Consider the following 23475-nt stretch of genomic DNA (forward strand, 5'->3'; position numbering starts at 1 on the left):
GAATTATTTGTGCATCCATACCCTAAGAAGTGGATATGAGCATTTCTACAAGACAAGTATTAGCATCTAGCAACCCACATGCTAGATTAAATTTTTTAATCCTCTACAAAAGGTGAGGGTTTACAAACCACCTGGTGATATATAGAGCAGTGAACAGATGTACAAAGCTGCTGAGGTGCTCCAGCTGTTTGTCACAGCTTTTATTTGAAAGGCTTGTCCTTAATTCGGCAACCTGTTGTGAACCACCCAGATGCGAACGATCCAGGATTTACTGTACGTGAGCTTTATATAGAGATATATATAGATATATAGATATGTGCACATTTCCTGTTTAGCATGCTGTTTACGTAATTATCTTGTTCACAATTTTTAATCAGTAAACAAGATCAGGGTCACGCATTAATTTTTTCCTATATTATCTCTCAAATCTTTTACCTTATCCATATGCAACTAAATTTACCAAAATACACTTAGCCCTTCTCCCAGACTCAATTTCCATATCCTGTTTTATTTTCCTTGAACTACATTTGCTATCTGCTGATCAAATTACCTAAATTTCTTAAAGGCTGTTTTAGAGCGTGGATACATTCAGTTTCTACCTCTACTATTCATGGTTATACATCTCCCTGACACTAAAAAAAAGTAACAGTATAAGTGGGTTATCTAGCTTGCTGGCCTGTGCAGATGGGCTTTTGCTCTCAGAGAAGCCCCTCGGCCAGTCCTCTCAGTAACTCACTCCCTGAGCCACAAACACACCAACAAATAAACAAGACAAAACCTTCCTGCTCTCAGGCACTTGAAGACCTTTGGCCCTCACTCCCAGCACAGTAACCTGGCCACTTGTAGCAAGCAGCTGAATCCATAGCTTGTTTCTTTCTCCCCCTGTTTACTCTTCTGGGAGCTTTTGAAAGATCTTAGCAGGACACTCACTCCCTCTCTATCCAAGTGCCCTGCAGCTGGCCTCTCCCAACAGGGCTGCCTGTTCCTTCTTGAAGGGATAGACTTTCTTGATGCTTGTAACAGGGCAAACACAATGTAGCAGTTCAAAACACTGAAAAACACCAGCACCATCTGCATTAGACCACAGGACAGGGAGCACCAGGGGTGGGCAACTATTTTACCTGGGGGACTGCTTAATGAGTTCCCGTGAGCTGCCAAAGGCAGTAAGGGTTACCCTGCTGCTTGGCAGGTGCCCTGCCTCCTGGTCGCCATCTTGGGACTGGAAGTCTCACCCCCTAACCCCTGACCTTTGCTACCAGAAGTCCCCCCATTGCCCCCCGGAAGTACTCATTTTCGGGGAGGAGAGTTGCCATCTGGTGCAGAAATAAACCCCAACAAATCATATACTAAAAGCCAACCACCTATTATAATGTATTTTAACTTAATTACAAAAAACATTTTTGTCACAATTTGTGTCTGTGTGGTGTGTACAGAGGTGACTGCATAATACATAAAAAATAAAGCCTTACTCTTGTATTTTGTGTGGGGCATAGTTGGGGGTGGGTGTGAGGGAGGGTGGGGGGCCATGAGGACCCCTTGTACATACTCCCCCCTGGCACACAGCCCCCACCACCAGCAGCAGCAGGTGGTGGGCCCTCAGGGTGCTCGTGATCCATGCAGGTGCTACTGTCTGGCAGCTCATGGCTCCAGCCAAAGCTGCACATGGCAGCAAGGAACACAGCATACTTGACCTACTACCTCTAACGCATGGGGCTCTCTGTGGTGCAAATGCAGCTTTTGGCACTCGTGCACCACCAGGGGAAGCCCTGTGCGATGGAGGTGGCTTCCTTCCCCTCCACGTGCAGCTGCCAGGACTGCATCAAAGTGGTGGGGAACCCTGCCCTCTGCTTTCGTGGCAGCACGAAAGAGAGCTGGCTCCATCATACAGGGTTTCCCCTGGTGACACATGTGACTGCCAGGAGCTGCATGTGCGCCACGTGGAGCCCCGTGCAAGTGAAGAAGGCCAGGCAGACTGTGCTACTTGCTGCCAAGTGCAGCTCTGGCTGGAACCACCCCCTGCCAAGCAGCAGCGCCTGCGCAGGCCATGAGTGCTCCTGCCTGCTGCTGCCGCCACCAGCAAGGGCTGTGCACCAGGGTAGGGGAGTGTGTGGGTGGGGTTCCCACAGCCTTTCATCCTCCCTTACACCCATACCCTGCCCACCTTAGCTCCAAGCTTTCAGTCCAAAGCTTCCTGCCCCTGCCAGAGCTTCCCCAGCACCCATCGCTTCCCCACCTGGTGCCCAGGGTGAGCACTGCAGCAGGGACAGGAGGAGCAGCTGCTGGACACTGGGGAAACGAAGCAGGTCCCCCAACAGCTCCACAGGGCACAGTGACAGCAGCAGCCCTGCCCAGACGCTGTGCAATGGCTTGGCCACAGCCCTTCCACATACCAGGATGGGAGCAAAGTGCGGCTGGACAGGGTGTGCCATATTTTGTCCATCCCTGGGAAACACTAACGTATAAACCTAACCTTTTGGAATACCATTCGATCATTCTTTATAATTTTTTTCAGTAGTCTCTCCTGTGTACTTTGAGAACTTGCATTATAATCCACTAAATCAGGGGTAGGCAACTCCCAGCACAGATGCCAGAATGTGGCACTCAAACGCAATTTGCTTGGCACACACGCCTCGGGGCAGATGGCAGGGGAGGGGCTGGGGCTGCACAGCCACTACAAGGATCCGTGTGGCTCCCTTACCACCTGCCCCTGACACACCAACATCTTACAACTCAAGGATGCAAGTGTTTCTGGCACTCTGCCCAAAAATGTTGCCAACCTCTGCTCTAAGTGTATATGGAAATAATTTCACTCATGAGTAACTATCAGAGGCAGGTGTTAATTAGATTAGGTCTGAACAAAAGTTATGGAGGGACAATGAAACCAGACTTAAATAGCTGGGATACTTAGGACAATAGTTCTATAAATGTGGTTGTTGGGAAGCTCGCATTCTTTTTAATTGGTGATTTTTGGTTTGGATATATAACCACAAATAAAGGTCTCTAAAGAGTTTCTAAAATTTTTAAAAGGCCTGATCCAACTCCCATAAAAAAAGTTAAATTTCTGTTGACTTTTCTAATAGTAGGGTTATACCCTTAGTATTTTGATTTCTGGGCAACTCTACCGCAGAACTAAAATCATACATTTCCAATGGTTTTATTTTGCTTAAAAATGAATTTATGGTGCAAGAAATGTCAAACAATTTCTAATAAAAATAGTCCACACCGAGAATCAGCATAATGAAATAAACAGAACTTTCTTTATGGAACAGTCAAGACTTTTTTGGCCTTTAAATTTGACGCCCATCATAAAAAAATTAGAAATCTAGCACAAGACAATTTACATGAATTTATGTTTTTAGAGAGAATGATTTATTAACCAGAAATATTAGGAACAACAATTGCCCTATGATACCCAATACCAGAATCAGCAGTAAGTGCCATAACTGCTTGTGGGCTGAGGGTCAGGATATTTAGTTAGCTCACGTATTTTAAATTCTGGCAGCGAATATACTGCTTTATAAAAACCTTTTCTGTTATGAGATACAATTATATGCAAGCATGAGCTTCAAAATACCTTTCTATTATAAACTACAATCAACTAAAAACATTAACAGCAAGTTTACCTGATATAGAAAATTTATATTTCATGATCTTCATAGCAGAGGGATAATAGGTTAAAAAGCCTGCAGATTGATATGAAATACATGAACTATAAAATTTACCTGTAACATCTACTGAAATCATCATCTGATCCATAATCTCTGTGACGTGAAGGAGAAGAAGAAAAATGAGGTTCTTGTACATTTTCATAGGATGAAAAAGCTTGATTTCTGGGAAAACACACAAAAGAATTACAGGCTAAAGGAGAAAAAGACTATGTGTTTACAAGATATAAATTTCAAATTTAATTAGCTGGTAAAAGTTGATATACATTTAATATATATGTAACCCAAACTAGTTAGTATGGGAGGAATTCTCTTAGCTGTTCAAGTATGTATAATTATATTCACTAACAATGTCTAAATTTTAAACCCTATGAATAACAATCTAATATCTGAATTGCTCTGGAGGTCTCTAAACCTATCACCTGGACAACGGAGAAGAGATTGATGTCATATATCTTGACTTCAAAAAAGCCTTTGATCTGGTATCCCATGATCACCTCTTGGCCAAACTGGCCAGTTGTGGCCTTGGCTCCACCACGATCCGCTGGCTGGGAAACTGGCTCCGTGGTCAGACCCAGAGGGTTGTAATTGATGGCAGTCACTCATCGTGGTGCCCTGTGACCAGTGGGGTCCCTCAAGGCTCTGTCCTGGGACCCATCCTGTTCAACATCTTCATTAATGATGTGGACACTGGAGTCAGGAGTGGACTGGCCAAGTTCGCCGATGACACCAAACCTTGGGGCAAAGCATCCACACCAGAAGATAGGCACGTGATCCAGGCTGACCTGGACAGGCTCAGCAAATGGGCGGACGAGAACCTGATGGTGTTTAACACCGAAAAATGCAAGGTTCTCCACCTTGGGAGGAAAAACCTGCAGCATCCTTATAGGCTCGGCAGTGCTACGTTGGATAGCACTACAGAAGAAAGAGACTTGGGGGTCATCACTGACCACAAGATGAATATGAGCCTGCAATGCGATGCTGCGGCTAGTAAAGCGACCAAAATGCTGACTTGCATCCATAGATGCTTCTCGAGCAAATCCCGGGACGTCATTCTCCCCTTGTACTCGGCCTTGGTGAGGCCGCAGCTGGAGTACTGCGTCCAGTTTTGGGCTCCACAATTCAAAAAGGATGTGGAGAAGCTTGAGAGAGTCCAGAGGAGAGCCACGCGCATAATCAGAGGTCAGGAAAACAGATCTTACGATGACAGGCTGAGAGCCATAGGACTCTTTAGCCTGGAAAAGCGCAGGCTCAGGGGTGATCTGATGGCCACCTATAAGTTTGTCAAGGGTGACCACCAGGATCTGGGGTAACGTTTGTTCACCAGAGCGCCCCAAGGGACGATGAGGTCTAATGGTCACAAACTCCTGCAAGACCGTTTCAGGCTGGACATAAGGAAGAATTTCTTTACTGTCCAAGCCCCCAAGGTCTGGAACAGTCTGCCAGCGGAGGTGGTTCAAGCACCTACATTGAACACCTTCAAGAGTAAATTGGATGCTTATCTTGCTGGGATCCTATGACCCCAGCTGACTTCCTGCCCTTTGGGCAGGGGGCTGGACTCGATCTCCCGAGGTCCCTTCCAGCCCTAATGTCTATGAAATCTATGAAACAGAAGAAAATGGATGACGCCTAAAAACCTGAAATATTAATGCCTTTTTTATTTCAGGCTTCCCAAATAAGGGCAGCAACTATATGACGAGTGCAGTTGGAAGCAGAGACAGGAAAATAGACAAACAGCCTACAGTGGCGGAAGAACAGGTTATAGATAACTTAGAGAAGTTAGATGCTTTAAAGTCAGCAGGGCTGGATGGGATGCACCCAAGGACCTGAAAGACCTGGCTGGGGTAATTTTACAGCCATTGGCTATCCTCTTTGAGAACTTGTGGAGGTTGGATGAGGTCCCAGATTATTGGAAAAGGGCAACTGTAGTTCCCAATGTTCAGAAAGGGAAGGAGGATCCAGGGAAATAAAGACAAGTCAGCCTGAATTCTACTCTTGGAAAGATCATGAAGCAGGTCCTCAAGAAATCTACTGCAAAACACCTGGAAAAGAACAAGGTGACCAGAAACTGCCAACATGCCACCAGCTTTACTAACAAGTCATGCTGACCAACCTGATTTACTTATATAAGGTGACAGACTGCAGATGGGGGCAGAGCAGTAGATGTGGTATTTAGCAAAACTTTTTAACGCTGTCCCTCATGACATTCTCATTCACAAACTAAGAAAATACAGATTAGATCAAAGTACTCTAAGGTACATAACTGGTTGGATCATTGTACTCAATGAACAGGTCACCAATGACTTACTGTCTAGGTATCAAGGAGGTATCAAGTGGGATTCTTCAGGGGTCTATCTTGTGTCCAGTATTGTTTAGTATTTTCAATAATGATTTAGATGATGGGACTGACTGCATGCTTAACAAATTTGCAGACAACACCAAGTTGGGTAGAGTTGTAGACACTCTGGAGGCCTATGATCCAGAATGACCTGGAAGAATTAGAAAAATGGTCTGCAATTGATCAGATGAGATTCAACACAGACAAATGCAAAGTCCTGCACTAGGGATGGAATAATTGCATTCACAAATGCACAGTGGGGATTGAGCAGCTAGGCTGCAGTACTGTAGAGAAAGACCTGCAGGTTACAGTAGACCACAAGCTGAATACAAGAGAACAGTGTACTCTAGCTTCAAAAACCAAACAGCATCCTGGATGTTAACAGAAGTTTCACTTGCAGATCAAGGGAAATGATTCTTCTACTCAGTACCCCACATAAGGCTTATCAGTGCTGAACAATGTCCAGTTTTGGGCTCCACACTTCAAGAAATGTGGACAGATTGGAAGGAGAGCAACAAAAAGGATTAGAGACCTCAGAGGCAACATTTATAAGGAAAAATCTCAAAGAACTAGGGTTATTTAGTCTGGAGAAGTTAAGATTGAGGGAGAATTTGATAAAAGTTTTTAAGTATCTGAAGGGCAATTGCAGAGAAGATAGAGATGGGCTTTTCTCAGAAGTTGTAGGGGACAAGACAGGACTAGAAGTAATGGACTCAAGCTGCAGCAGGGGAAATTTAGGCTGGATATTAGGAGGAATTCTCTGACTGTGAGGGTGGTCAAGCCTTGGAACAGGCTACTGAGAGAAGTCATGGAATCTCCATTCCTAGAAATTTTCAAAAGCAGTTCAAAACAGACATTTGACTGGGTTCAGTCAAGGAAGATCCTGCCTTGAGCAGGGGCCTGGACTGGATGACCTCATGAAGGCCTTCTTAGCCCTATATTCCTATGATCTTAAAAGGCATTAAATAGGACATTAAGATTCTAGTACTCTAACATATGTGAAAATGAATTAAAGTATATTTTGCAAATATTGCAAGTTTTACTATTGAATCCATTTATTAATAAGGTGACTGTCTGTTACGGAGAACACTGAAATATTTTATAGGAAGGATCTCTAGCAAACCATTACCTATACTAGGGGGATGAAAGATCTGGCACACAGGACTCCTAAGGGGCTGGAAATTCAGCCCGTCTCCCCAGTTTCCAGCTACAGAGCCTTGTTGGGGATGTCAGTGGCTGGGATCCATGCCAGCAGCTCTGGTGGGTTTGACACCTCTGACTAATACAATAAGCAAATGAAATCTAACACTTTTTGGGGTATGTTGTCAACTGTGTGTTTCTGTATTTACTCAAATTTTAAGACAAGGTTTCCCCCCCTATTTATCATGCAGAAAAACTCATCTTAGAATCACATACAAGGATGGTAGGGAGACAGGCAGCTGCTGTAGCTCAGGTTCCAGCCCCTACTGGGGGCCATGTCCACAGATGCTGCCTATGCCTCATCCCTCCCAACCACTACCTCTGCACCCCATCTCCCCCCACCCCCCCAGTCTCTGATTCCCCACCCGCCCATCTCTTTTTCCCCCTCCCCATTACCCTTTCTCCATGGCAGCCTGGGGCACTAAGCATGACCCAGCCCAGCACTGTAGTAACAGCACATGGCGTGCATGGCTGCTAAGGCGGCTGGGCTAGGGCCTTGCTCAGTAAACCAGGCTAAAACATAGATAGAACCTGCTGGTGTAGAGCAAGGCTAAGGGGTGGGACTGGAAAACAGGAAGCAGAGAAGCTGAGGGGGAAGGGTGAAAGGGGGAGTAGAGAGGTTAGGGGGAGGGGGAAGCGCAGAGGCAGAAACAGAAGCAGGGGGTCTGAGGCTCAGGGGGGGCAGGCACAAGCTGGAGGCAAGCTGCTTGACCTCTCCATACCACTTACCTCCTTGTAGCAGTGAGGGGGATGAATTAAAAAGACTTAGCACTCCAATAATTAGTTTCTATACATGGAAAATTACAATAAAATTATAAATAGTCCATGTATAGAATCTAATTTCAGTCATCTTAGATTTGAGTAAATATTGTATTTAATAATCCTAAGGACTGCTTTTTTTTTAAATGCAAACTATAAAATGAAATAAAATCAAGCATTTGGGTCTATGAACAGTTAGTGAAAATGCATAAAACTTTAATTCAAAGTTATTTAGCCTTCCAACTCAGGATAGCACAAAATGCCTGAAATTGGGTTGTGGAGGTCACAATATCCCAACTTCTAGATCTTGGTGTTACAAACCTTTCAGTAGGTTAAAGGGTAAAATGCTAGCCAATAGCATATTATCCTTAATTTCACTGAATAATTTGACAAGGATTAGCGCTTCCTATTTGGCTCTTAGTGAGGGATGTACTACCACAGCTTAGCTTCCTGCTGTAACAGCAAAAGAATACCTCACCTGTCTGAAGACCATTCAGGTGGCAAGTCATTATGGGCTGGACGGTCATGAAAAGGACGTAACCTTTGTCCATGTCCCTTATTAGTGTAATCAAAATTGTTCAACTGCTGCTGCTCTTGTAGATCATCATATGGCTGATGATCATGAAAAGGTCGGTATCTTTGTCCAGGCCCTTTATTATCATAATCTTTTAACTGCATTTCCTTCTGCAAGTCACTGCAAGGCTGGTGATCATGAAAAGGTCTCAGTCTTTGCCCATGAACCCTGTTAACAAATTCAAAATCTCCCAGCTGCATCTGTGGTTGTAAATCATCATGTGATTCGTATTCACGAAAAGGTCTCAATCTCTGATGAGGCCCCTTGTTGATGAAATCTAAATCTTTCAGTTGCATCTGTGGTTGAAACTCATCATGTGACTGATGGTCATGGAAAGGCCTTTGCCTCTGGCCACGACCCCTGTTGACAAAATCAAAGTCTTTTGGCTGCATGTCTCCTTGCAAGTCACTGTGAGAGGCATGGTCAGGAAAGGTTCTTTGCCTTTGTCCACGGCCCCTATTAAATTCAAAGTCTCTTGACTGCCTGTCTGCCTGCAGGTCATCATAAGACTGGTGGCCATGAAAAGGTCTCAGTCGTTGTCCAGGTCCCTTGTTACAGAAATCTAATTCCTTCAGCTGCATTTCTTCTGGATAATCATCATAAAATTGGTGGTCAGGAAAAGGTCTTATCCTTTGCCCAGGTCCCCTGTTGTAGTCCCAATTTCTCATTTGCATTGGGGCTCGTAAGTCATCCTGAGACTGGTGATCAGGAAATGGTCTTCGTCTTTGTCCAGGTCCTTTGTTAATGAAATCAAAATCTCTCAACTGTAACTGCCCTTGCAAATCATCATGAGAGTGGTCATCATAAATTCGTAATCTTTTCCCAGGTCTGCAAAAAGAACTGATGTGTTAAATAGCATCTTTATAATATATGAGTATAAATACTTTAACTCCTCCAAAAAAAGATTTTTTTTACCTTAACTTTCCAATTAGATTAATTGGAGAAACAACCAGATGACAAGAAAAATTACAACAAACATCCACCACAATTCACTAGCCTTAGAGAGAGGTAAACATAAACTGGCCTCCAAGGAAAAAATTAAAATAAAAAAAAATCACCACTGTACTGAAATGTTATGGAAAAGCAGAATTAAATAATCCCTTTAAAAAAAACAAACAAAAAAACAAACAAAAAAACCAAACAACACAAAGAACATGATAAGTTTTGTACCATAAACATTTTCCCAGTGAACCCAAGTTCTTATTCCCTTTTAAAGGTAGACATTCTATCAAAGCATGCCTTTCATAGTTTCATAGCTGTTAGGGGCTGGAAGGGAATTTACAGATTATCACATCCAGCCCCCCTGTACTTGGGCCTTCACCTTCTTACCACAATTTAACATTTTTATAACTATATGTTGAATGAAGACCTCTTTTATGACTGCAGCCTCACTGGCAAGATGTAGGATACTTTCAGTGTTTTAAAACAAGTCTCAATTTAGTTAAGTCTAATTGGTATCTCTCTATTTACCAGTTTACTAGTCCCGAGTTAGTTATCTTTCATGGTACACAGTTTTAAAAATGACACATTTGTCAGTTACCCATGGAAATCTTCGTTTGGAAACCTATCTACAGGTCCTTCCATCACAATTGGTGGGGGCATAATATCATCAGAATCCCATACATCCATTCCAAGGTTACTAGGAAAAATAAAAACATTTGATTACAAATTTCCTTATAAAAATAGGACCAAGAGAAATAATATACAGTAAATCCTCCTTTAACCGGCAATTTACAAGCTGGTTTTATTAACTGGAATGCCTGCTTGTAAGGTATAGTGAAACTGGAAGTGCCCACCGAGGCACTTCTGGTTTTGCTGAGCCCCCACGGCCCAGGGCAAAGCAGCCTGTGCTGCTGAGCCACCATGGCCCAAGGCATAGCAGGCTGTGCAGGGCCCTGTGCAGGGCGCATGGGAGGGTCAGTGATGCTGCTGGAGGGGTGGTGATGCCTTGGACACAGTGGCCTGAACAGGCAAAGACACCTGTTTGGGCCTCTCAATTACCCGGCATATTTTGTTATCCAGCACCCCTCATTCTCCATGGGTGACAGATAACAAAGCTTTTATTGTACATAAAAATTTATCCAGCTGCAAAAAACAAAGAGTTTAGGGAATGTTGGCTTAATAGTCACACTGTATGCCAGCTGATGAATATTTTTCCCCTTAATACAAGGGCTGGAAAAACTGTTCTAACCAATGGCTTGAAATAACCTAGCTCCAATCTGGCACAGGCCAGGTGGCTTTGGCAGCATGTCCAGAGCAGCAGGAGGGGATGTCTGCATCCACACTGTGGCCAGGTGCTGCTACTACTTCTCTCCCCCTGCCTGTGTTATAGGGGCAGCTCCGAGCTGGTTGGAAGCCAAGTTGGGACCAAGCAACTGGAAGCTGTGTCCACATTGCTGCCATTTGTCCTCCTCCTCCTGACTACCCCACCCCTTCCCCTCACCTCCCTTAACTGCAGCACAGGCACAGTTGGAAGTTGCTCAGACCCACTTGGTTCCCCACTGGCTGGAAGCTGTGCATACACCGCAGGCAAAAGCAAGGCCTGGGAGAAAACAGCAGCAGCAGCGTCAGCATAGCATCTAGTTGTCCAGCCCTAGCGCAGCTCCTCACTGCCTAGCCCCAGCACAGGTGCAGGCGGAGGCAAAACCCTCTGGCTCTGCAGGCCAGATCTGGTCCATAGACTGTATGTTGCCAACCCCTGCCTTAGGAGACTGACAGAAAGTAAAAAAAGAAGAGAAGGGAGGGGGGGCAGAAATTCAACAACAGCAATGCGATCATTTGGCAATTGGGATAAAAGAATTTCAAGTTGTTCCTCAACCATCTTACTCTAGAATAGACAAAATAATTAGTGGTATAGAAATGTTTACCATGGTAGCACAAGAACAAGAAACATTCAATGAAACTGAAAGCCTAAAAAGTAAAAAAAAAAATTAACAATCCTTCTCATCTACAAAGTCAGAAGATAAACTTAAAGTAAACTGCACTTCATGCAATTAATATCAAAAGTCTTAAGAGATACACACTGTCTACTAAAAAAAGATTAGTTTTGGCTTACCAGGATAAAACAACAGCATTTAAAACTGAAACTTAACCTTGCAAATGCAAGTAATATTTTCAGATACAAAATTAAAAGCCTCTGCTTACCTTCTCATAGGTTGAGTTCTGAGATCTGCAAGATATACTAGACCATCCATACGATGGCCTCGAGCTTCACCAAAAGCTATAGGAAATATTGAAAAAAATAAGTGTGTGTAGTTAAATCTGCTTAGAATCCAGCTGCCAAAAAATGTAGTCACTTTCTATACTTTAGGATGGTAAACTACAGCAAACTGACATTTTTGGAGCAAACTACATTACAACTGTAACTACAGTAGTTATGTGGCTGCTCAAATATTAGAAAACCACTAAAATAAATTAGGTATTAAAGGAGGGAAAACAAATTAGGTATTGAAGGAGGGAAACCTCTCAAGATGGTGAAAGCCTGATGATACTCAAGTACTACCTACAACAGAAGCTGCAACAAGATGCATTTTTTGTGGAAACCCATAAAAGAGAGAACTATAAAGGGCCTGTCACAGAACAGCTGTAGACACAAAGCCTTAAGTTTAATGAAGATATATAAAATACCTTGAATTGCTGTCTCTGGATCCCAACCTTCAACATCAATAAGGTATCTGAGGAAGAAATGGTTGATTATTCCTCCAAAAAGTTTGGTTATGATTGATGGAAATATACTACTCTAATGAAAACATTTACTTGAGTTTTTGTGGAATACTTACCTACATATAAGGTAACCAGTTCTATTAATTCCATTAGTACAATGAACTCCAATGAGTTTATCTGTTTAAAAAGGTAAATGTGAAAAATTAAATTACTTAAGAGTTAATGCAAAATTGAAAGTATCCATGTTTTTCCAGTAAAACAGCTTTAGTTAACAGGTTTTACAAAATGATTAATAGAAAGCCTGTATGAGAGGAGCAGAAGGGTCTAGAATGTGTGCTTCCTGCTGAGGTGTAGCAGCAGTTAATACAATGCTTCCCAACCTAAGAGGCTCTAGGTTAGCTCAGCAGAACGCAGGAAAAGATAGAGAAAATGGTAGTAAGAAAGGCTGCACAACTAATATAGTTATAATCCACAAGACAGCACAAGAAATTGAGTAAGGTAATTAGAACAAGACATGACCGACTTTGAGGGCAAAATTTAAAACAATCACTAAAATTACAGGCAACCACAGAGAGTTCACTTGCAGTCTACAAAGTCCTTACAAAAGCAAAAACACTAGAGTCAGCCTATCTAATGGTAATTAAATGCAATACTAGAAGATTTTAAGTACTGTAAGGCTGGAAATATCACGTCACTAATACCACATCCACTGCTAGCTCTTCCTTCACATGCTGTATCCAGGTATGGCCTCTGACCTCTAATGGTTCTATACCCAGGTCCTGGTCTGGTTTTGTGGGTAACATGTCCCTGCCAAAGACAGCCAGGTGGAAAGCTGGCAGCTGGTCACCTCTTAGATTCCTTCTGTCCCCTGTCAGCGTTGTTCTTCACCTTTACTGTTGGGGGTTTCAGAAGTAGAGCACTGTCTTCTATTTCACTGACAGAAGAAGCAAAGCCCAAAGGCTGGAAGCATCAAGGCCACTGCCCTCAAAAAGAAAACAAAGTTGACACTTCTCCCCAGGGGATGGTCCAGTCAGCAGCTGGATGCCTCCTATTGTCTCAGGAGGTCTGTTGCCTACTAGGAGCTTAATTCAAAGTTATTATAGAAAAGGTGGCAGAAGATGCATCCAGTCTTCTTACTACTAGCCCATGCAGCTGATCCACGTAGGTATTGATACTGCCAGGGGAATGTGAACAGACCAAAAGTGACTCTGGGACTCTGCATGGAATTAATGTAGAAGGGACGCCATGGTGGGCATTTACTATAGATTATCAAACCAGATGAAGGCACTGGATGAGGCTTTTTCTTTAAAAAAGTGAATCACAAGACCTGGTGCTTACAGGAGACTTTAATTTTGTGATATCTGCTGGGCAACTAACACAGCAGTATGCAGACTGCTGAGCAGTATTATTTAAGAGTATGGTGTATAAGGGAAATAATAGACATGGCAGAGAAACCAAAGTGAAGGGGATAGCTCAATTTGCTGTTTATGGATAGTGTTGAAAATTTAAGGGTGCACAGATGGGGAAAAAGGAGGATAGGACGATTGGTTGCTCCTTAAAGAGAGATGATGTTCATGGCACAAAAATATGTTGTTATTGCAACAAGAAAGAAGGATTTGAAGGGCAGTAAGTGCCTGGTTGGGCTTATTACTGAACTCTTAAAGGACTTGAAGCTTAAAAAGGATCTCATAAAAAGTAGAAACTTGGCCATGTTATTAAGGATGAATGTAAGAGGCATGCAGCTAGCAAAGGTCATAAAAGGCAATAAAAACATTCTATAAGTATGTTAGAAGCAAGAGGGAGATCAAAAAAACAGTGAATGTTTCTCACTGACTGGAGAGGAGTCTAATAATGGACAATGGATGAAGTATTTAATGGCTTTTTACTTTAGTCTTAAATGGTCAGCTCTCAGATGAAAATTGAAAGTATCCATGTGTTTCACATCGAATTTCATTTAGCGTCAAAACAGCTGTTCTGTTCCGCTGAAACAGAAAGGCTGTTTCAACGCTGTTTCAAATTTCACCGGGAATGGGAAGTCAGCCCAGCTGGGCTGCTTCCCAGTCCCCCATGCTAGATCATGCCGGGTGGGGAAAGCAGCCCACCTGGGCTGCCTTGCCACATCTGGTACGATCTAGCTTGGGGGGGGGGGGGGGGGGGACCGGGTAGCAGCCCAGCTGGGCTGACTTGCCAGCCCCTGTCAGATTTTGTGCTGGGGATGGGAAGTCAGCCCAGCTGCACTGACTTCCCATCCCCAGCCTATGGTTGAAACACTTTGACCAGCCTTGTTTTGTTTCAACAACCTTTTTTTCATTCCAATTTTGCTGTTTCGACCTCGAAATTGATCAAAACGGTGTCAAAATGAAATGGCTGGCAAAATCTCGCACAGCCCTAATGATAAACCTTACTAATGACAATGAACAGCAAAGTAAAGAAAAGTAGTACTTGATTTTTCAAACTACAAGAAAGTCTTGCATAGCATATGCAGAACAATTCTAGTAGCTCCCAAACGGTGGTTTATGGACCATAAGTGGGTCTGTGAACCTTCAGCTGGTCACATGGTCCTATATCATCTTGTTTGTACCTGTTACATCACATTAAATATATATAAAAATATACCACTTCTAGGAAGGTAGTCCATGTAAACAATACAGTAACTGATAAAGGGATACCATAATTACAAAAAGGATGGAAGGTAGTTCCCAAAATGTAAGGTAAAAAACTGGACCATACTATGAGAAAAATATATGAAACCTGATTTACAAAACTGAACATCTGTTGTGATTAATAAATCATATAGTCGATACTGAAACAATATTTTGGCCTTTATAACATTAAAAATGTTAATTACCATTTCCTGCATTTTCCCAAAGAAACTTTCTGACCCATTTTTTGAATTGTAGAATAGTAGCATTATCAGGGACTTCAAGTCCAACAGTATAAAGTTTCTTATACTGCACACTTTTAGGTAAATCCTAGCAACAGAGAGAAAAAATTACAACAATCATTAAATCACCACCATAAGAGAGACTTATATATTTAGAAATACTGATGGTTCAAACACATACCTATAGCAACTGAAAACCATCATTTCATAATTATAAAGGCAAGGGTAGCCAACTTTCCTAACTCTTCTAGCCATAACCCATAATACTGGCACAACTGAAAGTTACAGGACACAACTTGAGACATACATACCTCAATGATATGTGCACAGCATTCCAGCTCAAATAAAAAATTGCTGTTAAGTAACTTCTTAGTATAAACAATAATCAACAACTTAAAAAAAAATATCAACAGCTAAATAAGAACATTATTTTTCTCTCTAATTGCTTCTTTCTTCAGGACAGTTTAAACTGCCTGAGGGACCACATGCAACTTGTGAGTGACAATAAGGCCACCCCTTGTAAGATTACCTATACTGGCAGAAGCAAAATGAACAAGGCTTGCATTAGGGAACAAGCTACTTTGTTAGTACCTCCTGGTTAGGATAAAGGCACATGAGTTGGACTAAGCAGTAAACTTTGAACTAACAGTCTAATAGTTTTCACAAATACTATCACACTTCAGGCCTGTCACCCATATTTTTTTTTAGAATATAGACCTTTCAGAATTAACCTTTAGTAACAACGTTCCTAGCTACTCTACCTCAAAAATACATTAGGAGGACATTCAATATTAACAGGTAACAAATTTCAAAGTGTGTAGCAAAACCCCCAGTTTTTCTTTTTTTCTTTATTTTAAAATGTATTCCCTCCCCTTCCCCAACCATTTCTGACTTTCTCTCCCTCTCTATTCCCTATAGATAAATATAAGTAAGCTAAGATGTAGGATAAGCTTTAACATATTATTTTAGGTAGTAAGTTTTATTTTTCTCTCCCCTCTTTGCAAACAAGTTCCCTGCTATTTTGATATCGATACCTACTGTTTTCTAAGTGACAATTATTATGTTTGTACTTCTTTTATATTGTGTGATTACTGTTTTAGGCCTATATATGTAAGTTAGTGTAAGCCATGTCAAGTTTCCACTTTGTATGTCAAGCCTTCATTTTGTGTCCTCTTCCCTGGGCACCCCTGTGTTGCAACTGTATAATTCATGTACCCCTCCCATGTAAATTGGCTCCCAGATGAATGAGAGTGATTGGGAATGACTGAAATACAATGGTAGCAGGCCTCTACTGAATGGCCTGTAACGACCGGGCCATCACCTCGCATTGATTCATCCAAGAACCACGGACCTCACCCAGGAACGGAGACAAGAACCCAGCTTTTGAAAGACAAAAGACCCTGCAGAACCAGCAACTTTACCATTGTATCCCACCATTACAAACACCCGAAGCTGCACATCCCTGCATGGAGCACACAGCCTCAGTACACCAGGGGCTGACCCTTGCTTGGGCATGCCTCCTGTCACTAGGGCCACACAGGGACAGACCCAGGGGGACGCCTACTCCATCTGGACTAGCACCATGTCATACCACCTATCCACCCAGAAGCCATGCTGGTGACCCCCCTCTGGGCAACACCTGCTGGACAAAAACCCCTTTCCACCCCCTCTTCAACCAAGGACTTGGACTCTGCTTCTCTTCCAACCCCCCTGTTTGTTTGCCACTGTCTTATCCCTACTGCCTTTTCCTTTTCCACTGAGCAACCAGGTTTCTGCCTCAGTTTCTTTCCTGGCTATCTCCTCCTTGCCACCACTTATCTGCCCCTCCCAATATCTCAGCTGTCTGCCTCAGTTTCCAGCCCCAGTCTACCTTAAGTAAACCCAAGCCTCAGTTCCTCAGCTAGCTTCTCTGTAGTTCACCAGTTATAATCTCAGTTCTGGCAACTTTCACTCCCTACACTTTAACTCTCTCTAGCTCACCTGAACCTTCCCCCAAGTATCCCAGGTACCCCAAACACACACATATACACTGTACCATCCAAGTTAGGAACTTACCTGTGTGTATGTGTAGGTGGGTTGTATGTGTGTAAACTGGTGAGTGTGTATACACATACACATCATTGTGTGCATGATATACGAATCAGTGATCTGTGTCTAACTTTTGGGGTGTATGGTGTATGTGCTTGAATTGGTGATAGGTACGCACGTGTCTAGGCTGGTTTGGAGGCATATGTGCCTGAGCTGGTAGTGTGCGTGTGTATGTACCTAATTGATTTGTGTGTTTGTATACGTGCAATTGTGTCACGCCCTCCTGTCTAACAGCATAATATTAAGATCCTGAGAGTTGGTTTGACTCCACAGGCCAACAAGTAAGTTTTTTAGAAAATATTTATCAAGGTATGTCTACCTTGTGAAATACACTCAAACAAGAGAAGAGTGAAAGAAACATTCCACTTTAAAATATTAGCATTCATCAAAAAAAGAATCCGTCTTTAGTGCAGGGGGTGTATTTTTTGTGGTATTTGTACAATGTAGCTACACAGGAGTTTTGATCAGTGATTCTGAAAGCTATAATTATATCAATATTAATATAACTATATTAGGTAAGATCAAACAAACACTCTTCCATGAGGCCACAAATGAAAACTAGCTGGGGGTAAAATTACAACATAATACACTACTTTTAGTTTTTGTTGGAGACTCAATGTTCAATTGTTTATTCCAGTTCTAGATTGCTACTAAACATTATGAAATAATATGCTAAGTTAAATCTTATGCCTTTTATTCTCTTATTATTGCAATATTACCTTAACTTCATAGTATCGTGTGGTATACGTTAAGTCGATAATTAATCCAAGTTCCACATTAAGGGCTTTCATTCCAGCAATAAGATCTTTTGGTGTAAATTTCTGGGTTGGTGTAAGTCTCTGGTTAATTGCCTACAATAAAGAAGTATGATTAAGATTTTGCATCACAAATTTTGATATGAATAAAAAAGTCTAAACATTATGTTATAAATCAAGAACCAAAAGGAACAAGCATTCAAAACATTTAAGTATATAAAAAAACCTATATCAATATATTATCTGAATTCAATAAACGCACCTAGATAAATATGATGAAAAGACATAGATCCCTGATTTTATTGCATAATATTATGACTACACTGATAAGTCAGAAAAACAATGTAGGAGCAGTTTAACCTTTATGCACAACAATTATAAATCTCACTGTTAATCACTTCTTTCAATTAAAAATACTGCGAAGTGATACATATAGCAATTTAAAAAAAAGAACAATTTTGAAAATAGTAGTCTAAATTAACATTGATAGCAGTAAATCAGATACAACTAACATATTATCCACTTGCCTTGCAAAAATCCCCATTTATCAGTTGATCCTACATAATGACTGTTTCCTTGTTGACATTTCTCCCTGCATAGTTTGGGCAGACACTTTTATCCCTGTATATTCCTTTTCTTCACCTCTGTCACTCAAGTTATGAGATACTACATTTAAATTTATCATATAGTAGTAGGAGCAATTATATAAATAATCATACAGCTACTAAGCTGCAGGCTAGCAAGTAAAGAGTAGTTAATTTTCTTGTCAGGAACCATAGAAAAAAAATATTATTCTCTCAACAGTAGCTGCAGTTCTTCATAGGAGTTCCTCTCTACTTGTGCATATACTTCATGTATACAAGACTGGGTTTTTTCTGAATATCAACATCCATTGTGGCTCCTCCTGTGCCCTGAATGTCTTTGCAATGCTTACAAAGGATAAAAGGAGCAGTGCCTCAACTGTCACCCAGTTCCTTTGCCACCAAGAATCGCAAATCTGTAGGACACAGGATTAGTTGAAAGGAGAAACACAGTTACCATAGTGTAGATAACTTTTTTCTTCCTCAAGTGCAATTGTCCACATAGATTCCACCCCAGGGGATAAGCCCTTAGTTCAAGTCTGGAGATGGGAAAGACTCCCAAAAAGAGTACTTTAAAAGAGTGACTGCAAGAGTACTACCAAAGCTGGTTTGTGATTATAAAATCTGAGCAAAGGAATAGAGAAGAAAACATAAATACAGCATGAAGTAGGCAGCATGGGTCTAGGGTCATGTGGCTGCACACATCCGTGTGGAGCAGCAAGCATTTGGACAGTGTGGAGCGGGGGGCATGAATTGGCAAGGACCCAGGGTTCGTGGCAGCTGGTGCAGGTTCTCGATGCTGTGCTGACTCATGCCCCTCGCACTGCCAAATGGCCAGAATTCCACGCTGCTGCCTGAATGGGGCTCTGAGCAAATTACAAGCCCCATGTTCCACCTGCTGTCCAACAGTGCAGATTTCTAGGTAGGCAGCAGCATGGAGATGGGGGTGTGTGGTTGCACAGAGCTACATTTGGGCACCAGTGAGGAGTCAGGGAGCAACAGCTGATAGTCATGTCCACTGGGGTCCAGAGAACCCAAATTCTGCACTGCTGTACTTTGGATAGTCCACAGGACAACTGATGGGCTGGATACAACATTCTTTCTGTGAATGATAACCCTTTCTGTGAACAGTTTCGGAGAGGAGAAGAATGGCTTTTAGCTGCAGGGAGCTAGCAGCTGGATAGGTTGGCTGAGATAAAGATATCTGAGAGTATCTTGTGGCAAATCACAACAATGGATCTTATTTAAATACGGAGTATGGAGGTCTGGTCATGAGAACTTGGATTTCTCCCCTAACAATCCCTAGAGTTTTCATTGAAAGATGACAGGTTGGCAAGAGTGCAAAGGCAGATTCTATTTATTCAGAGCTAAGGTGATATCCTGGGAAAGGGGAAGCTTCCTCTCAGGCAAAAACTTCAAAAAATCTACATACAATATGGTGAAAGGCAAGGTGTCAAAGCAGATAGATTAACAGATGAATCAGGCAAGAGCCATATCTGTGGGCCAATGCTGTATTCTATATTTTTGCAATCAGGGCTCATGGACAGAGGTGATATCTTTTATTAGACCAACAATGTTCTGTATTTTTGTTTATTTGTTTTTGAGAAAAACAGGTATCAAGAGGAAATCATAGAAGAATTCTAAAGTCCATGGAGGTAGGAGAAAATTGTTGAAAATTGTGAACCAGTTTCACATTCCCTTTTAGAATGAAACATGAAATATCTATTTCTGATATGGGTAGCAAAAGCCTCCAAAGTGCCAGGCAAACCAAGTAAAGGAATGTGTCAAAGACAACTATGTTGTTGACAATTTTTGATTCTCTGAAAATTCCAAGGTAGGTCTTGCTTGATTTTTTTTGTAGACTGAATAGGTGGATCCCTACCAAAGGAATGTGATGGAGCACACTAATTCCAAAGACGTGCTGTCCCTGGACAAAATGAGAAAGTTTGTTTATGCACACATACCTGTTGACACAGTATATCACATTAGCATTGTCTGTCCAAATTTGAATGGTGAAACCTCAAAGAGCGGGCAGAAAAGCCTTGTAAGCAATCATATAGACCCGAGTTTCAGTATACCTGTGGCATAGCTTCTTACACAGATCATAAGCCCAGAGTTTTGAAATGGCCAAGATGAGTTTCCCATGTTGGAAAATGAGGATAGATGGGTGCGGACATGCCACTGTGCTCTGTGGAAGACACAGCAAAGGCACAGACCTTTTCCCACCATAGATTATGCAATCCCAATTAGGGCACTGGGACTACGTGAAAGAATTAATGCTATATCAAGTAAAAGCAGAGGAACAGAGATCATGCCCTTAGAGATCATACCCATCCACCACTATGAATTTCAGCATGGAAAACTTTTGTATAAGTTTATTTGGTACTGCAGTGTCTGCCACTGCTATGAAAGGCTGCAGCTGATACCAGGAAAAGACCAATAGCAATGAAGAGAATCATACTGAAGATTTGCTACCCAGTTCATATCCGCCTACAGAAAGAAGGAACCAAATGCTAGCTGAGGTTCCTTAGGACCTTCTGCTACAGCAGTTGTGAGTTCATATGAGGTGCAAGCATGGCCCCTACTGCACACTGCAATACAAAAAGAAGTCAATTTTCTACACATGGAGCACACGCATAACTAGAGTGGAATATATGTGTGGACAAACAATGGAAGAAAGATATCTAGTTTTATAGAGCTGTTAAGCTCATACATGAAAAGGCCAGTTAACCCTCCCCCCCCCAAAAAAAACCAAAAACAAACAAAACAACCCAAAAAAACCCCCTAAACCCAAACACCATAAGCTTTCTTTCCCTGCATAATTGAAGCACTGTTTTATCAGGCTTTAAGTGACTGTTAAAAAAATGTTGTCAAATATGCAAATTCTTTAATATATCCACCAGGTATCAAATCTAGATCAATGACTGCCTCTACCCTCAAGTTTTTAAAGGCACAAGATTAAAATGGAAATGTATACTTGTTAGAATCCAATGAAGGCATCAAACCTGATTAGAGGCCAGTTAGGCAAAAATTTTTTTTTTAATAGAATACTTTTCCCCAGACCTATGAAATCAGTAACAGGTGAGACAGAGACAGACATCTGTATGTACCTTTTCAAAGGGGGCCTTAATCTATAATTCATGCTAAATTAATGTTGGGCTTTTCTGTCAAGTAGACAGTTATTTAATTATAAAAACCACCAGTCTTAGGAATCTTTTTATAGCAGTTTCAGGAAATAACAAAGATGAAACTGGTTTGAGACTTAACTGATATTTCAGAAACACTGTAATCAATGAATTAATATTTGAAGTGAACAGTACCAATTGGCTAGAGAGATGGATATGATTTATAAGATAATAAGTGTATTGAAATATCAGTATTAACTCTGTAAAAAAGGAATTATGGGCTTATGGAATATTATATGGGAAGGACAACATAATAAATAATTTGAATGCAAAAGAATTTAACTGATCTTTATTTCAGGTCTAGTCTGCAGTTTGTATGACAATGTTATTTTCCATCCATTTTTCTACTGCTACCGGTACAGATTTACTGAAACAGCATTTTTAGACATACCCCTTTTAAAGGCACTTTGAATGCAATAAATCTAGTTCCTGGTATGGGCTGTCCAACTGGTGTCAAACTCCGCCATCTGTCAAAAAAACACAACAACACAGTTTCCTGAATTGTTTAATGCTTTGAAACTACACTTACTTGATACAAAAGACTGCATTCCCACATAAAACAAACCAACACTATTTTGGCATAAAGCTTCTTCTTCTGCAAAATAATCTTTCCTCAGCTGAAGTACAAAATGGTACTAACCTCTCTGGCTAGGATATAAATATCAAGATATATGAAATGTCTTATAAACATCAATTTCTATTACTCCCAGATGAGAAGGATACAAATGTTTTCTAGTTTTCCATAATCCATCAACATATTCATGTTCAGATTAAAATAAAATAAATCAGTATTCAGTGGTTTAACTGAGCACCAAAGCAAATTATTCCAGTTTTCTTAAGCGTTCAACACCTATTGTTTGAAAATCTAGCCCCTTCATTAAAGTGCAAAATCAGAGCTGAGAACCTTAAAAATGTGTCTTTTTAAGCACTCTTAAATTATTTCTCTTTAAATAAGCGGGGGGAAAAGTTTTCTATCATCGCTGTGGAAACATTTCTTGTTTTGTTTCAATATTACACATTTTAATAATGTTAATAATTAACCTTTTACTGGGAGAGGGGAACAGGAAACGAGATGCTCAAGAGATGCTGAAAGCAAATCAGGAGTATTATTTAGGAGAGTTAAAATACAGAATTAACACTTCTCAGACCAAAGATGTTTCATAACACCACAACTATGGAAACTGCATATAGAAGAGTTAGCTCTCCATATTTAATCCTGCAACCAGAGCTTCCTTATAAAACTGATCTTCATCCTCCTAAAAAACTCAACACAAGAAACAAACACATTTTTGATTACGTTTAGAAGGCGAAAAAATGTTCTCAAATTTCAAACTGCATGAAATGGTAAAAACAAGACATTTGAAGTAGTTTTTTCCCTTGCCTTAACAGCTTAAAAATAGGAAGGTTATGTTAAAAAAAAAAAGTACGTAACTTTAAAGCCAATACCTCATGTTTTTAGACAGCACTATTACTGATAGGCCAAAAGGAAAAAGATAATGTCTGATGGAGAAATCCTAAAGTTGGAGCGGTTTTTTTTAGTATTTTGGTGAAAATGTTTCAATTTGACCAAGTTGCAAGCCTTTGAAAATCATCTTTGCATGTCCTTTGTACATGCATATTCAGAATGAGTTGTTAAGATACAGACCACATGCCACACATGTAGGTTTTATGAAGCTATACAGTAAACTCAAATTCTGAACCCCTTGAACAAAGAGACACTTTAAGGGATTTGGTAATAGGGATATTCATGACAGGTTACATGACTTACTAGACTCTACACCAG

General features: G+C 41.2%; 1 protein-coding gene across 3 annotated transcripts in view; it reads right to left on the reverse strand.

The window, feature by feature from the left end:
* LOC149859949 (uncharacterized) overlaps nucleotides 1-23475 on the reverse strand; it is a 51719-nt gene that overhangs the window by 1609 nt on the left and 26635 nt on the right. For all 3 annotated transcript variants that reach the window (XM_090056833.1, XM_090056832.1, XM_090056831.1), the window contains exons 3-11: nucleotides 22084-22159; nucleotides 17891-18022; nucleotides 15048-15171; nucleotides 12316-12376; nucleotides 12164-12210; nucleotides 11681-11756; nucleotides 10077-10175; nucleotides 8441-9364; nucleotides 3723-3830 (exon numbers count right to left, since the gene is read on the reverse strand). In XM_090056833.1, coding sequence (XP_089912959.1) covers nucleotides 3723-3830; nucleotides 8441-9364; nucleotides 10077-10175; nucleotides 11681-11756; nucleotides 12164-12210; nucleotides 12316-12376; nucleotides 15048-15171; nucleotides 17891-18022; nucleotides 22084-22159 — 1647 coding nt within the window. The remainder of the gene's footprint in view (nucleotides 1-3722; nucleotides 3831-8440; nucleotides 9365-10076; nucleotides 10176-11680; nucleotides 11757-12163; nucleotides 12211-12315; nucleotides 12377-15047; nucleotides 15172-17890; nucleotides 18023-22083; nucleotides 22160-23475) is intronic.

This window comes from Crocodylus siamensis, chromosome 7 (genome assembly GCF_052110815.1).
Source record: "Crocodylus siamensis isolate JL-2025a chromosome 7, ASM5211081v1, whole genome shotgun sequence".
NCBI classification, from domain to species: domain Eukaryota; kingdom Metazoa; phylum Chordata; order Crocodylia; family Crocodylidae; genus Crocodylus; species Crocodylus siamensis.